General features: G+C 40.0%; 1 protein-coding gene across 2 annotated transcripts in view; it reads left to right on the top strand.

Moving 5' to 3' along the window:
* The window catches only part of LOC147344094 (cytochrome P450 2C31-like), a 53,180-nt gene that overhangs the window by 18,014 nt on the left and 20,423 nt on the right, over positions 1-14,743 (top strand). Inside the window, exons 1-3 of one of the 2 annotated variants that reach the window (XM_086378801.1) lie at positions 12,194-12,338; positions 12,592-12,768; positions 13,700-13,841. In XM_086378801.1, the coding sequence (XP_086234927.1) occupies positions 12,219-12,338; positions 12,592-12,768; positions 13,700-13,841 (439 nt within the window). In that variant the 5' untranslated portion in view covers positions 12,194-12,218. Of the gene's footprint in view, positions 1-12,193; positions 12,339-12,591; positions 12,769-13,699; positions 13,842-14,743 lie in introns of those variants that run through there. The other variant, XM_086378800.1, reaches the window with a different exon arrangement.

Genomic DNA, 14,743 nt, shown 5'->3' with positions numbered 1-14,743 from the left:
AACAGACTTAAAAGGAGTTATTGACAGTAATACAATAATACTAGGAGACATTAACACATCACTTACATCAATGGACAGAACAGTTCAGTCCAGTCACTTAGTTGTGTCTGACTCTTTGCAGCCCCATGGACAGAACAGCCAAACTAAATTAGTAAGGAAACATTGGCCTTAATCAACATATTAGACATGATGGACTTGATAGATTTATATACAACATTCCGTCCAAATGCAGCAGAATACACATTCTTTTCAAGTACACATGAAACATTTTCCAAGATAGATCATATGATGTTACAAAACAAGTGTCAGTAAATTCAAGAAGGTGAAATTATATTGTGCATCTTTTTGACCACAGTGGTATGAAACTAGAAATCAATTACAAGGAAAAAAAAAAAACTGGGAAAAACATAAACACATAGGAGATGAATATGTTGTTGAATATGTTGTTAGCTGAACTAAACAATAATGGGTCAAAGAGGAAGTAGAAATACCTTGAGAGAAATGAAAATGGAAACACAACATTCCAAAATCTATGTGACTCACAAAAGCAGTTCTAAGAGGGAAGCTTATAGTGAAACAGGTCTACCTTAGGAAACCAGAAAAATACCAAGTAAGCAATCTAACATTACACATAAAACTAGAAAAAGAGTGGGCACTCTCCATCCCCCTTCTGATGTCTATGTCAGAAGCTTTCTCTGTTCCTTTTCTTTCTTTAATAAAACTGCTACACAAAAGCTCTTGAGTGATCAAGAATGGTCTCTGGTCCCGAAGCTAAATCTTCTGAGATCACAAATCCGACACAGTTCACTGTAAGCTATCATCTTGGGGGCTCATCCGGGATTTTCAGGACAAGGTAAGAACACTCAAGAGCTCTAGCCTCTCTGCTTTCTCAGTATACACATTTTTTGCTTTACTTTACTAATGCTATGGTTTGCGTGTGTGAATGAATGACACACCCTGTACGAAGGAAGTGATGAGCCCTGCTCAGTGGTTTTGAGGTGCCTCATAATGACTGAAGGCAGCTCCCCAAAAGGGAGCCTTGTTAGGGGTTTATGCCGACCTGCCAATGCCAAGAGGCACTCAACATTCCTTCGAGGGGAGTGGCCATAAGTGGGCAAAGCATGTGGAGTGAACTTTCCTTTCTCGGTCAATTTTTTATGGTCTCTTTGACCATTCCGTAACTGCCTGGGGAATTAGAACTACTAACCTAATCTGTTAAGAAAGCTGAGCGCTGAAGAATTAATGCTTTTGAATTGTGGTGTTGGAGAAGACTCTTGAGAGTCCTTTGGACTGCAAGGAGATCCAACCAGTCCATCCTAAAGGAGATCAGTCCTGGGTGTTCATTGGAAGGACTGATGCTGAAACTGAAACTCCAATACTTTGACCACCAGATGTGAAGAGCTGACTCATTTGAAAAGACCCTGATGCTGGGAAAGATTGAGGGCAGGAGGAGAAGGGGATGACAGAGGATGAGATGGTTGGATGGCATCACCGACTTGATGGACATGGGTTTGGGTGAACTCTGGGATTTGATGATGGACAGGGAGGCCTGGCATGCTGTGGCTCATGGGATTGCAAAGACTCGGACACGACTGAACCACTGAACTGATACTGAACCTAGTCTGTTGGATCATAGACTTTCAAGGGAATTGGGATTCATGCTGATACTATGCACTTTTACTTAAACCCCAAGTATGGAAGCGCCTAGCCTTGCTAGGAGGCAAAAGTTACAAGAGCTTGTTTGGGAGCGAGCAGGAGCTCTAGCTCCAGGAAAGTCTCTCAGGCTAAAGGTCATTCTCTTGACTGCCTGCCTCAGGGCCCAGAGTCCTAAAAGTGAGTTTTTGTCATGACTGTGCCTCTTATCTATGTGGATAAAAGCACTGCTGGTGACCATGAGGTTTTTGAGGACATCGGTTGGGAATTGTAGAATCTGTTTTGATTGGAAGTGCAATGGGCTTCTTCTTTGGTAGTGCTAGCTGTTAGCAGACCAGGGAAAGCTCTCCAATGGCTTCTGTCTCAATTCCATAGATATTCCTTTTGCGGAATCTGTGGAAAGGAACTGGAACGATTGGACCTAGTAGCTTGAGGACAAAAATCACTTTTTCGTTCCTGGCCAGCCCTCTACCACCTCTTTTGCTATCACATATACTGGCACAGTGACACTCAGAAGGGACATCTTGGTAGTTGCTTGTCTCTTTATGACTCACCACTTCTACTGCAGTCAGGACTGTATTTAGAAATGCACATGGCACACATAAGATAGCTGCTTCCTCTAGTAGTCCTAGCTTGGGAAACATTCTGGGAAACTACTTGGGAAATCAAACAAAGGTTTTGGTGGTAAGAAACTAGAAATCAATCTGGTAAGCCATCAGGTCTACCCCTGGTGCATCTCCACCCCACCTTGGTGGTAGAACCGGGAGGGATGAGTAAGATGCCTGTGTCAGTAAGGGACAGACTAATTCTGACCAGGGAAGGAAAGCTTCATTGGAAAGTCTGTCTGCACACTCATAGAGTAGGGAGGGACGCCTCTGGTGGAAAGAAGCCATGGCCGTGGGTGCTGCTTTTTTCTCTCTTACAGATGGGAATTAACAGTTCCAGAACCATTCCTTTACAATGTTAAAAAACTTGGGACAAGTTTGATCTCCAGAGTTTAAAAAATACACGTCTGATCTTTTGTGATACTGAATGGCCACATTATCCTTTGGAAAATGGGGAACACTGGCCAGTTAAAGGGTCTCTCAATTATGATACCATTTTACAACTAGACAAGTTCTGTAGAAAACAAAGGAAATGGGTAGAAGTGGCAGATGTGTTGCTCTTTATCTCTCTGCAAGACATGCCAGACTTATGTACAAAGTGTGCAGATTTGGGTGTGAAGCCTTCAGCTGCCTCCTGTATCTGGGGCTGTATCTGGGGCTTACTTTGCCTCTGTATCTGGGGCTACCAACTGAACAGGCTGAGAATCAGGGTGCCCTCCCAGGAGGGGTTGCCTTAGTCTCAGTAGAAATTCAAACAGTCCCAACTGTGGACGAGACTATTTAGAGGATCCAAAAAGTACATAGAAGGCTTTATGGGACTAACTTTACTTTATGACCTTACTTGGAGAGATGTAATGTATGTCTTGGGACAGACACTGACTCTTGATTCAAAAACTCGAGTTTTGGGGGAAGCTACTACTTTTGGAGATGAATGGCTTGAAGGCAAGGGGAAAGAGGGAACATGAAATAGCCCTCCTTCCTACTGGGAGCCAAGTGGTTCCAATAACAGAGCCAGATTGCTGGATGTATTCTTGAAGGACTCAAGTGAGCACAAGGACTTTATACTATGCTAAGACTGACATAGAACAGGGAGAGAAGAAAACTCCTGATAATTCCTAGATAGACTACAGAGGGCTCTCTGCAAGTTTGCTGATGTTGATCTTGAAATTACAGAGGGAAAAATGATCTTAAAAGGTAGTTTTCTCACTCAATCGACTCCAGATACCTGCTGTAAGTTACAAAAACAGGCGTTTGGACCAAATCAATCTTTAGAAAAACTGTTGCAGCTGTCTCAGACAGTATATTATGGTGGAGAATATGAGGAGGAAAATGAGACAAAAAAGAACCAGGCAAAAGACTAAAGCCCCAGCATGGCTGTTAGATCCACTCTGAAACAGCCTGAGGAAAAATGCCCAGAGGGACCCGGGTGAAAAGGGATGGACTTGTCATTACTGTGGAAATGAGGGGCATCTCAAGTGGGATTGGCCTGAGGCATCTAAGCTGCCCCCGGCTCCATGTCCAGTCTGCAAAAGACCATACTGGAGAAGAGACTGCCTTCCGAGGTGTAGGCCCCATGGGTTGGACTCTCAAGACAATTGGGACTGAAGGTGCCCGGGGTTCCCCACACAAGCTCCCATCCTAATTACACCTGAGGAACCCCGGGTATTAATAACTGTGGGGGGCCAATCAGTCAATTTCTTTTGGACACTGGGGCAACTTTCTGTGTGCTCACTGAAGCCTCTGGTCCTCTTTCCTCCTAATCCACTACCGTAATGGGACTATCTGGATAAGCCAAACATTATCTCAGGTGTCCTTTAAACTACAACTAGAACTCTGTGCTATTTTCTCGAGTTTCTAATTGTGCCAGAATTTCCTTCACCCCTTCTGGGGAGGGATATAATGAACAAGGTCCAGGCCTCTGTCTTCATGAATATGGAGCCTGCTCTTCCTCTCCCATTAATTGAACAGAATATAAACCCTAAAGTGTGGGCTGATGGAAAAACTGAGGGTTGAACACAAAATGCTGTTCCTGTTGTTATCAACCTCAAAGACCCTCACATATTTTCACATCAAAAGCAGTACCCACTAAAGCCCAAGGTTAAGGAAGAGTTAAAACACATCATTGAAGATTTAAAGGAACAGGGGCTCTTAATTCCCTGTAATAGTCCATGCAACACTCCTTTTTTGGGTGTAAAAATGTCAAATGATAAATGGAGACTAATTCAAGATATACAAATAGTAAGTGCCTAATCTTTATACTTTATTGCCTGAAATTCCTAAATGAGCCAAACATGACTTTAAGATAATTGAGAGGATTTTTGGCATTACAGGCTACTGCCACATTTGGATTCCTGGTTATGGAGAACTTGCCTGGCCTTTATATAAACTTATAACTGAGACTCAGCAGGTCTAAACCGACAAGCTGGTTAGGCCCTCAGAGACTCAATAGGCTTTTAAGGCTCTTAAAACTGTTCTCTTGCACGCTCCTGCTTTGAGCTTGCCCACAAGATCAGAATTGAGTTTGTTTCTTAGTAAAAAAAAAAAAAAAACAACTTATGGCCACATTCCTTAAGGGTAATTGCTGCTATTGACCTGCTAATGTCTATAGGTCATAAGTTGACTAATGGACAAAATCTTACTGTACTGACTTCTCACGATGTAAGTGAGATCTTAAACTCTAAAGTTCAGAGCAACAGTGGCTCCAACTTTATGAATAGAATATCACTTACACAGTTCCTGGAGACATCAATATTCAGAAAAAGCTGAAAAGGCTAATGACATTAGTAAGAGGCATCTGTGTAAGCAAACTCAGGAAACACAAGACTGTTGGTTTAAAGTTCTACCTGTAGCTTTAATGAGGGCTGGAACTGCCCCTAAAAAGGAAGGTCTGTCCCCCCTCGAATGTATCTATGGAAGACCCTTCTTACACACAGATATTGTTATAGACTCTGAAGCCTTAAAATTAACCATGTGACTCAGCTTTCAGCTTTTCAATCTCCTTATCAATTGAAGGCTTCCCATGGTGGGTTTCTCCACTTCAAGGAAAGGACTTTCTTCACCTCTTCACCACAACAATTGTATGTGATGCCTCTTTGGGATCTGATGACCACTAGCAATCCTAAGATGGATTGATGTAACTATGGACATAATGTACTTTTAATTTTGATTATGTTTTAACTTGGTTTAATGACTATTTTGCCTCACATCTGTAACTCCAAAATGGGGTTTGTTTCTAACCGTTGGAAAGCCTTTAGGTTACAAATGGTTGTCCTGAGAGAGTCAATTCCCACACACAAAACAAAATAGAAAAAGAAGAACAAAGCCCAAAGTTAGCAGAAGGAAGGAAATAATAAAGATCAGAGACTAAATAAAACAATAGAGACTAAAACGACAATAGAAAAGATTCAGTTGAGTTCAGTTCAGTCGCTCAGTCATGTCTGACAACCATTTGTAACCTAGGAGTGCCACAGCCTTCTCCAACTATTACTTGGGGCCCTTGGATCAGAGACCTTCAATATGAGGGTTAGGAGAATATGTTGCCTCAACAATTTAGGGACGATGCCTCTCAACAGCAGCAAGTAGTTACGGAATGAAAACGGTGTCCTTTTCTGTTGGCAACATAATTGTCTTAAAAGAAAAGGGGGGAATAAGAGAGTACATTCCCAGGCAGGTTGATAAGAAGTCCGGTGTCCCTGAGGAGGAGAAAGGGATCTGGAGCTCATGAAGTGGAGATAGGGGTCTGGAATTCTCAAGGAGGAGGAAAAGACAAACATCTTTTTTTCCCCTCTACATTCGTTAGTCTTAGTCACATAAAACTTTTTTTTCCTCTAAGCCTGGTACTGATGATTACACAACAAACAACTCAGTTTAAACTCTGTACTAAAGATTATATAACAACAATACATCCTGCTTGAGGACAATTTCTCTTTCCTGAAAACCTTCTGGCTAATTCTGTTATCTTAAAATGTTAATTATGGGAGTGGATCTAGTAAGATCTTTACAACATTGAGACATTCTTTTGATTTATCATAATGACTAATTAAAAAAAGTATGTAACTCCCTTGCTTAGACTGATGTCCCTGTCCCTCTTCTGATGTCTATGTCAGAAGCTTTCTCTGTCCCTTTTCTTAATTTAATAAAACTGCTGCACGCGCACGCGCGCGCGCACACACACACACAAAACAAACTAGAAAAAGAACAAACAAAGCCCAAAGTTAGCAGAAGGAAGGAAATAATAAATATCACAGATTAAATAAACAATAGAGACTAAAATGGCAATAGAAAAGATTCAGTTCAGTTCAGTTCAGTCGCTCAGTCATGTCCAACACTTTGCAACCCCATGGACTGCAGCACGCCACGCATCTCTGTCCATTACCGACTCCCGGAGTTTACCCAAACTCATGTCCATTGAGTCAGTGATGCCATCCAACCATCTCATTCCCTGTGGTCCCCTTCTCTTCTTGCCCTCAATCTTTCCCAGCATCAGGGTCTTTTCAAATGAGTCAGCTCTTCACATCTGGTGGCCAAAGTATTGGAGTTTCAGCTTCACCATCAGTCCTATCAATGAACACTCAGGACTGATCTCCTTTAGGACGGACTGGTTGGATCTCCTTGCAGCCAAGGGACTCTCAAGAGTCTTCTCCAACACCACAGTTCAAAAGCATCAATTTTTCAGTGATCAGCTTTCCTTATAGTCCAACTCTCACATCCATACATGACCACTGGAAAAAAACATAGCCTTGACTCGACAGACCTTTGTTGCCAAAGTAACGTCTTTACTTTTTAATATGCTTTCTAGGTTGGTCATAACTTTCCTTCCAAGGAGTAAGCGTCTTTTAATTTCAGGGCTGCAGTCACCATCTGCAGTGATTTTGGAGCCCCCAAAATAAAGTCACCCACTTTAGAAAGATTGATGAGTCTGACTAGAGTTTATCCAATGTGATTATCTTTTCAAAGAACCAGCTTTTAGGTTCACTAGAAAAGATTAGTGAACCTAAAAGCTGGTTCTTTGAAAAGATAATCACATTGGATAAACTCTAGCCAGACTCATCAGAAAAAAAGAACGCTCAAATAAATAAAATCAGAAATGGAAGAGGAAAATATATCACAGAAATTCAAAGAATCATGAGAGACTACAATGAATAATTATATACCTACAAATTGAACACCTAATGAAAATGGATAAATTCATATAAACACACATACCAAGATTGAATCAGGAAGAAACAGATAATCTGAAGAGTGAACACTAGCAATGAAATAGAACCAGGAATCAAAACTCACCAAAACCAAAAATCTAGGACCAGATGGCCTCACGAGTGAATTCTACCAAATATTTTAAAAAGACCTAATGCCTAACCTTTCCAAACATGTCCAAAGGAACACTTTCAAAATTATTCTATGATGCCAATATTATGCTTAAACCTAAATTAGAAAAGGAAAAAAAAAAACACTAAAAAGAAGAGAATAATTAAGGTCAATACTTTTGATGAAGCTAGATGCAAAAATCCTCAACATAATATTCAGTTCAGGTCAGTCGCTCAGTCACGTCCAACTCTTTGTGGACTGAAGCATGCCAGGATTCCCTGTCCATCACCAACTCCTGAATCTTGTCATGTCCATTGAGTTGATGATGCCATCCAACTATCTCATCCTCTGTCATTCCCTTCTCCTCCTGCCTTCAATCTTTCCCAGCTTCAGGATCTTTTCTAATGAGTCAATTCTTCGCATCAGGTGGCCAAAGTATTGGAGCCTCAGCTTCAGCATCATTCCTTCTAATGAATTTTCAGGACTGATTTCCTTTAGGATGGACTGGTTGGATCTCCATGCAGTCCAAGGGACTCTCAAGAGTCATCTCCAACAGCACAGTTCAAAAGCATCAGTTCTTTGGTGGTCAGCTTTCTTTGTCAATTCTCACATCCATACATGACTACTGGAAAACCATAGCTTTGACTGGATGGACCTTTGTCAGCAAATAATGTCTCTGCTTTTTAATATGCTGTCTAGGTTGGTCACAGTTTTTCTCCCAAGGAGCAAGTGTCTTTTAATTTCATGGCTGCAGTCACCATCTTCAGTGATTTTAGAACCCAAGAAAATAAAGTCTGTCACTGTTTCCATTGCTTCCCCATATATTTGCCATGAAGTGATGGGACCAGATGCCATTATCTTTGTTTTTTGAATGTTAAGTTTTTAAGTTGCATTTTCATTCTTCTCTTTCACTTTCATCAAGAGGCTCCTTAGTTCTTCTTTGCTTTCTGCCATCAGTGTCGTGTCATCTGCATATCTGAGATTATTGCTATTTCTCCAGGCAATCTTGATTCCAGCTTGTGCTTCATCCAGCCCAGAAAGCCCCATGATATACTCTGCATATAAGTTAAATAAGTAGGGTGACGTACAGCCTTGATGTACTCCTTTCCCAATTTGGAACCAGTCTGTTGTTCCGTGTCCAGTTCTAACTGTTGCTTCTTGACCTGCCTACAGGTTTCTCAGGAGGCAGGTCAGGTGGTCTGGTATTGCTATTACTTGAAGAATTTTCCAGTTTGTTGTGATCCACACAGTCAAAGGCTTTGGTGTAGTCAATGAAGCAGAAGTAGATGTTTTTCTGGAACTCCCTTGCTTTTTTGATGATCCAACAGATGTTAGCAATTTGATCTCTGGTTCCTCTGCCTTTCCTAAATCCAGCTTGAGCATCTGGAGTTTCTCAGTTCACATACTGTTGAAGACTAGCTTGGAGAATTTTGAGCATTACTTTGTAGTGTGTGAGATGAGTGCAAATGTGTGGTAGTTTGAACATTCTTTGGTATTGCCTTTCTTTTGGATTGGAATGAAACTGACCTTTTCCAGTCCTGTGACCACTGCTGAGTTTTCCAAATTTGCTAGCCTATTGAGTGCAGCACTTTCACGGCATCATCTTTTAGGATTTGAAATTGCTCAACTGGAATTCCATCACTTCCACTCGTTTTGTTTGTAGTGATTCTTCCTAAGGCTCACTTGACTTCACATTTTAGGATGTCTGGCTCTATGTGAGTTATCACACTTTCATCATTATTTGGGTCATTAAGACCCCCCCCTTTTTTTTAATAGTTCTTGTGTTTATTGTTGCCACCTCTTCTTAATGTGTTCTGTTTCTGTTGCGTCCATACTATTTCTCTCCTTTATTGTGCCCATCTTTGCATGAAATTGAAATCAGCAATACATTAACATGTTATAATCTATGAATAAGCCAAATTTATTTTGGGGATGCAAAGATGGTTCAGTGTCTGCAAATCAATCTATGTGATACATCACATTAAAAATGAAGAATAAATCATATGATTTTTAAAGTTTTGCAAAGAAACTTTTTGACTGAATTCAACATCCGTTTATGATAAAAACTCTGGAGTGAATAGAGAGGGAACATACCTGAATGTAATAAAGCCCCCATAGGAGAAGCTCCCATCATTCTCAATGGTGAAAACCTGAAAGTATTTCCTCTCAAATCAGGAATAGCACAAGGATGCCCACTCTACCCACATTTATTCAGCATAGTACTGGAAGTTCCAGCCACAGCAAGCAAAGAAAAAGAAGCGTGGTACTGGCACAAAAGCAGACATAGATCAATGGAACTGAAGAGACAGCTTAGATATGAACCCACACCTAGTAGGTAATTAATATACAACAAAAGAAGCTAGAATACAAAATATAGAAAAGACACCCTCTTCAATCAATGGTACTGGGAAAACTGGACAGTTACATATGAAAGAATCAAACTGGATGCCTTTATCATGCCACATATAAAAATAAATTCAAAATGGATTAAGGATTTAAATGTAAGAACCAGAACTATAAAAATTCTAGAAGTAATCATAGATGTTCGCTCTTTGACATTAGTCTTGTTGATATTTTTTTGGTTATGCATTATTAGGCAAGGGAAACAAAAGCAAAAATAAAGGAATGTGACCTACTTAAATGTAAAAGCTTTTGCACAGTAAAAGTAACTATCAACAAAACAAAATGCCTGCCTGCTGAATAGAATATATTTGCAAATGATGCAACTGATAAGGAGTTAGTGTTCAAAATACACAAAGAACTCATACACTTCAACAACCCAAAGAAAACCCTAGTTAAAAAATGGACAGAAGGTTCAAATAGGTATTTTTCCAATGAAGACAAACAGTTGGCTAATAGGCACATGGAAAGATGGTCAAAACACTAATTATCAGAAAAATACAAATAAAAACACTAAAAGATTTTACCTCACACCAGTCAGAATGGCTACTATAAGAAAGAGAAGAAATAACAAGTGTTGGGAGGATGTGGAGATAAGGGAACACTAATGCACTGTTGGTAGGAATGTAAATTGAAATGGTCACTATGGCAAACAATATAGAGGTTCCTCAAAAAGTTAAAAATAGAGGTCCTATAAGATCTGGGACTTAACTGGGTACTTCTCTCTAGAAAACTTCTGGGTATTTATCTGAAGAAGAGAAACTTATTCAAAAAGATATATGCACCCCTATATTCATTGTAGCATTGTTGACAGTAGGTAAGATATCGAAATCACCTAAGTGTCCATTAACAGATGAAAGGATAAAGAAGAAGTGGTATACACACACACACACACACACACACACACACACACACACACTGAAATATTACTCAGCCATATAAAAGCATGAAATTGTGCCTTTTATACAGCATGGATAGTCCTCGCAGATATTATGGTAAGGGAAGAATGTCAGGCAGACAAAGACAAATATCATATGATTTACTTCATATTTAGAATCTAAAAATTAAAACAAACAAAATAAAACAGAAACAAATTCATAGATACAGAGAAGAAACTGGTGGTCCTCAAAGAGGAAGAAGTAGAGGGATGAATGAAACAGGTAAAAGGGATTAAGAAGTATAAACTTCAAATATAAATGTAATAAGTCACAGCGATGTAATATACAGCATAAGGAATAGAGTCAATAACATTTCAATAACTGTATGATGACAGATGATTCCTAGGTTTATTATGGCAATCAATTTGTAATGCATGTAAATGGTGAATCACCATTTTGTATGCCTGAAACTAATATAATACGTGTCAACAGTTAATATATTTTCATAAAGATAAATGTAGAAAAAGTGTATGATCCCTGCACACTGTTTAGGTGACTCTCTGTAGACACGTGTGTAGTGTAAACTGGGATGAACACTGGAATCTACCTCTGTCACTAGTTTTGTGACTTAGACTGGTTGACTAACCTTTCTGTGTCAGGAGCCGCGTTAGGCATTACTGACAAAATGGAGGCACGGCCCCAACCGCCTCTCCTCATCTCACAGGCACGGTCCCAGGGTGAAGGAGTTAGGACTTGTGATTCTGACTTGTTCTTTCCTTTCTTTGGTTGAGTTGGCTGGAAAGAATGTTAAGGTGCTCGAGAGAAGCATGAGAAAGCACAAAGCCTTCTGCGGTTGTGCCCAGAAAATAATCTATAAAATAACCATTGACATTTGTTCAAGGATCTTTACAAAGACTGTCCCAGGATGAGCACGTAGGCCTTAGCTTGAGGCCATGGGAAGGATTGTTTTCTGAGACCTGTTTGTGAGGGAAATATTTATGGCAAAAGTAGTTTGCTGAGTTTAGGGCTTAGGGATAATTAAGAATAGCTAGAAGCCTTTTTAGGAGATAGTGATCTTAAGATGCTGGGGCAAACAGGATTTAGAAAGATAAGAAATAAACGGAGGAATATGTCTTGAGTTACAATGTAATCACAAGTAAGTATAGGACACATAAGAGAAAGTAGATAGTAGATAGTAAAGCCTGAGATTCTGAGAGAATCGCTGAAGCAGGAACTCTGTTTGTAGGACAACAATGATTTCTGGAGACAGTAAATCTGGGTGGGGGAAACTGAAAATGTCAAACCTCTGACCTAATGCTTTGGTCAAAGTATAAAAGAGAACCTGAAGCTTGAAATAAACATGTAGTTCCGTACTATGAGTTGGAGACTACATCATCGTCCGCCGACACCGCTCACCCCTTCAGGCTGGTTCCCTGGCTGCTGGAGCTGGACTCCGGCATTTCTGAACCTCAGTACCCTCATTTGGAAAGATGTGGTATGATCCTGAATTTCTTCAGAATTATAGTTAGGAAAATAACTCTAATGATTTTGAAATTAGTTGTTAATTTGTGCATACTCTCATTCAGGCCATTTTATCAGTTCCCTTTCCTTCAAATCCCAAATGGGTTCCAGTGCAAGAACCATATCTTACTTATCTTTGTTTGCTCATTTTATAGCAATATGTCTGCACCATAATATGGGCTTGTAAATGTTTGCTGAATGAATTGACTGTTTCTTTTCTTTTTCAGCTCTACAATGCTTTCCCCTCTTTACTACATTATCTCCCAGGGAGTCATAACACATTATTTAAAAACATGACTGAGCAAAGAAAGTTTATTTTGGAGAAAATAAAGGAACACCAAGAATCCTTGGACCTCAATAACCCTCAAGACTTTATTGATTACTTCCTGATTAAAATGGAAAAGGTAAAATGGGATCCAGATTTGCTGCTTCATCTTTGTAGGTGGAGTGATGTGATGCATGGAATAGCTTTGTTCTTCTCAGTGGAATCAGTTTATTAAAACAAATGCTCCTTCTTAAAGATATATTCATTGCAACCTATTGTTGTGCAAACCATACTGGATGTCTTGAATTATTTCTGCATTGTCACTGAAAATTGCTTGGAAGTGTTTATATTTACCATGTTAAAGCTGGTTCTTTATTTGAGAACAGATTGAAACACACACACACATTCAAGATAAGTGATAGATGGTATATTCTCTTTCATTAAATAAATTCCATGAATGGGTGATGTAAGAAATGAGAGAAGGCAGAAATGGATGGGAATCTAGAAAGGCTTACTCTTGGAAAGACAGTAGAAAACAGATGAAGTAGGTTTTGAGGATTAGCAGAGATGATAAAACTGGTTCAGGGAAAGATAAGTGCAGTGATGAAGTGGAATTTTTAAAGAGATTGTCTTGATAGTAACTGAGGAACTGTCGTGGGTTTAATGACTGAATTTGGGAATAGTGTTTCAGTTTGAGGATAGGTGGTTCTGAAGGCCTGAGTGAGAAATTCAGATATGATGAAATTGACAATAGATGCCTGAACTGATGGTGAGTAGCAGTGATGACTTGATAAGAGTCAGGTTAGATAGAAATTACTGAAGAACTGATATACTCCAGTGGGTGAGAAAGTGAGGAATCAGAAAGGACTTGGAAGTTTAACTCTGGTTATATTTTAATTGAAGAAATTCTAACAACACATCTAACTTTACCTTCATCTGTAACATTCTCTAATGTTTGGCTTAATTTGTCAAATAAGTAAACTTAAACAATTATGTTGTTTTATGGAATTATTGTAAGTTACTTGTAAGTTGCTTTTACTTATCATGTAATCCTAATACATCATTGCCAGGAGAAACACAATAAACAGTCTGAGTTTACCATGGACAACTTGATCACCACTGTATGGGATGTGCTTACTGCTGGAATAGAGACAACAAGCATCTCTCTGAAATACGGACTGCTGCTCCTGCTGAAGCACCCAGAGGTCACAGGTAGTATCACAGATTATGGACAGGATGAAATTCTGGTTAGAAATTGGCAGGCACTGATGACTTTTCTACTTTTCATCTGCCTCGAAGATGTCCAAGAAAAACTTCCATCCTTAGTACATCTTCCTATCATTGTATGAATTGCATTTAAATTAGAGTATAGCAAAAAAGGAGAATGAAATAGTTAACCAGTAGCAGAGTCATGGAGGGCAGAGGTCACTGTCCTCCCTACTGTGGTGGAGTATCCTTGATTTGCATCAGGTCAGGTGCAGTAGGGCTTCCATGGTGGCTCAGATGGTGAAGAATCTTCTCTACAATGATATTGCTTGATAAGCCTTCCAAGTCCACATAAATGTACTTTTGTCAAAAGTTAATTCTACTCAGATGCATTTGCAATGGAAAGATTGACTCAACAAAATCACAATCTTTCTTCATCAAAAAACCTCACTCTTTAAATTAAAAGTGAAAGTGAAGTCACTCAGTCGTGTCCAACTCTTTGCGACCCCATGGACTGCAGCCCACCAGGCTCCTCTGTCCATGGGATTTTCCAGGCAAGAGTATTGGAGTGGGGTGCCATTGCCTTCTCTGTGAGGATAGAGACTGTACCTTTTTCCTGTTTCCCTGGTTCGCAATAACATCATTCTGGTGGGGAAAGCAGACCAGTTTTGGCAGCCCTGGTGGGAAAGGTGGATCTCGCATTTACCTAGGTTGTGGGCGGGAAGACCCTCTCTGGAGGGAATGCTAAACGGGTATATATGAGTGAGACAGGAGGCTCTGGGTTCACACACCCCCATGACAACAGGGAAGGCTGGGTTGGGTGCCCTGCCCTTGAGTTTCTGAGCTGGGCTGGGTGCCCTGCCCTTGAGTTAAATTAAAAAGTTATACACAAAAAATCTGTTCAAATA

This window comes from Bos grunniens, chromosome 26, assembly GCF_055505025.1.
Source record: "Bos grunniens cultivar Pamir isolate PY7600 chromosome 26, Bosgru_T2T1.0, whole genome shotgun sequence".
NCBI lineage: Eukaryota > Metazoa > Chordata > Mammalia > Artiodactyla > Bovidae > Bos > Bos grunniens.
Note: the sequence above shows the minus strand (reverse complement) of the source record. Positions and strands in the feature narration are given on the sequence as shown.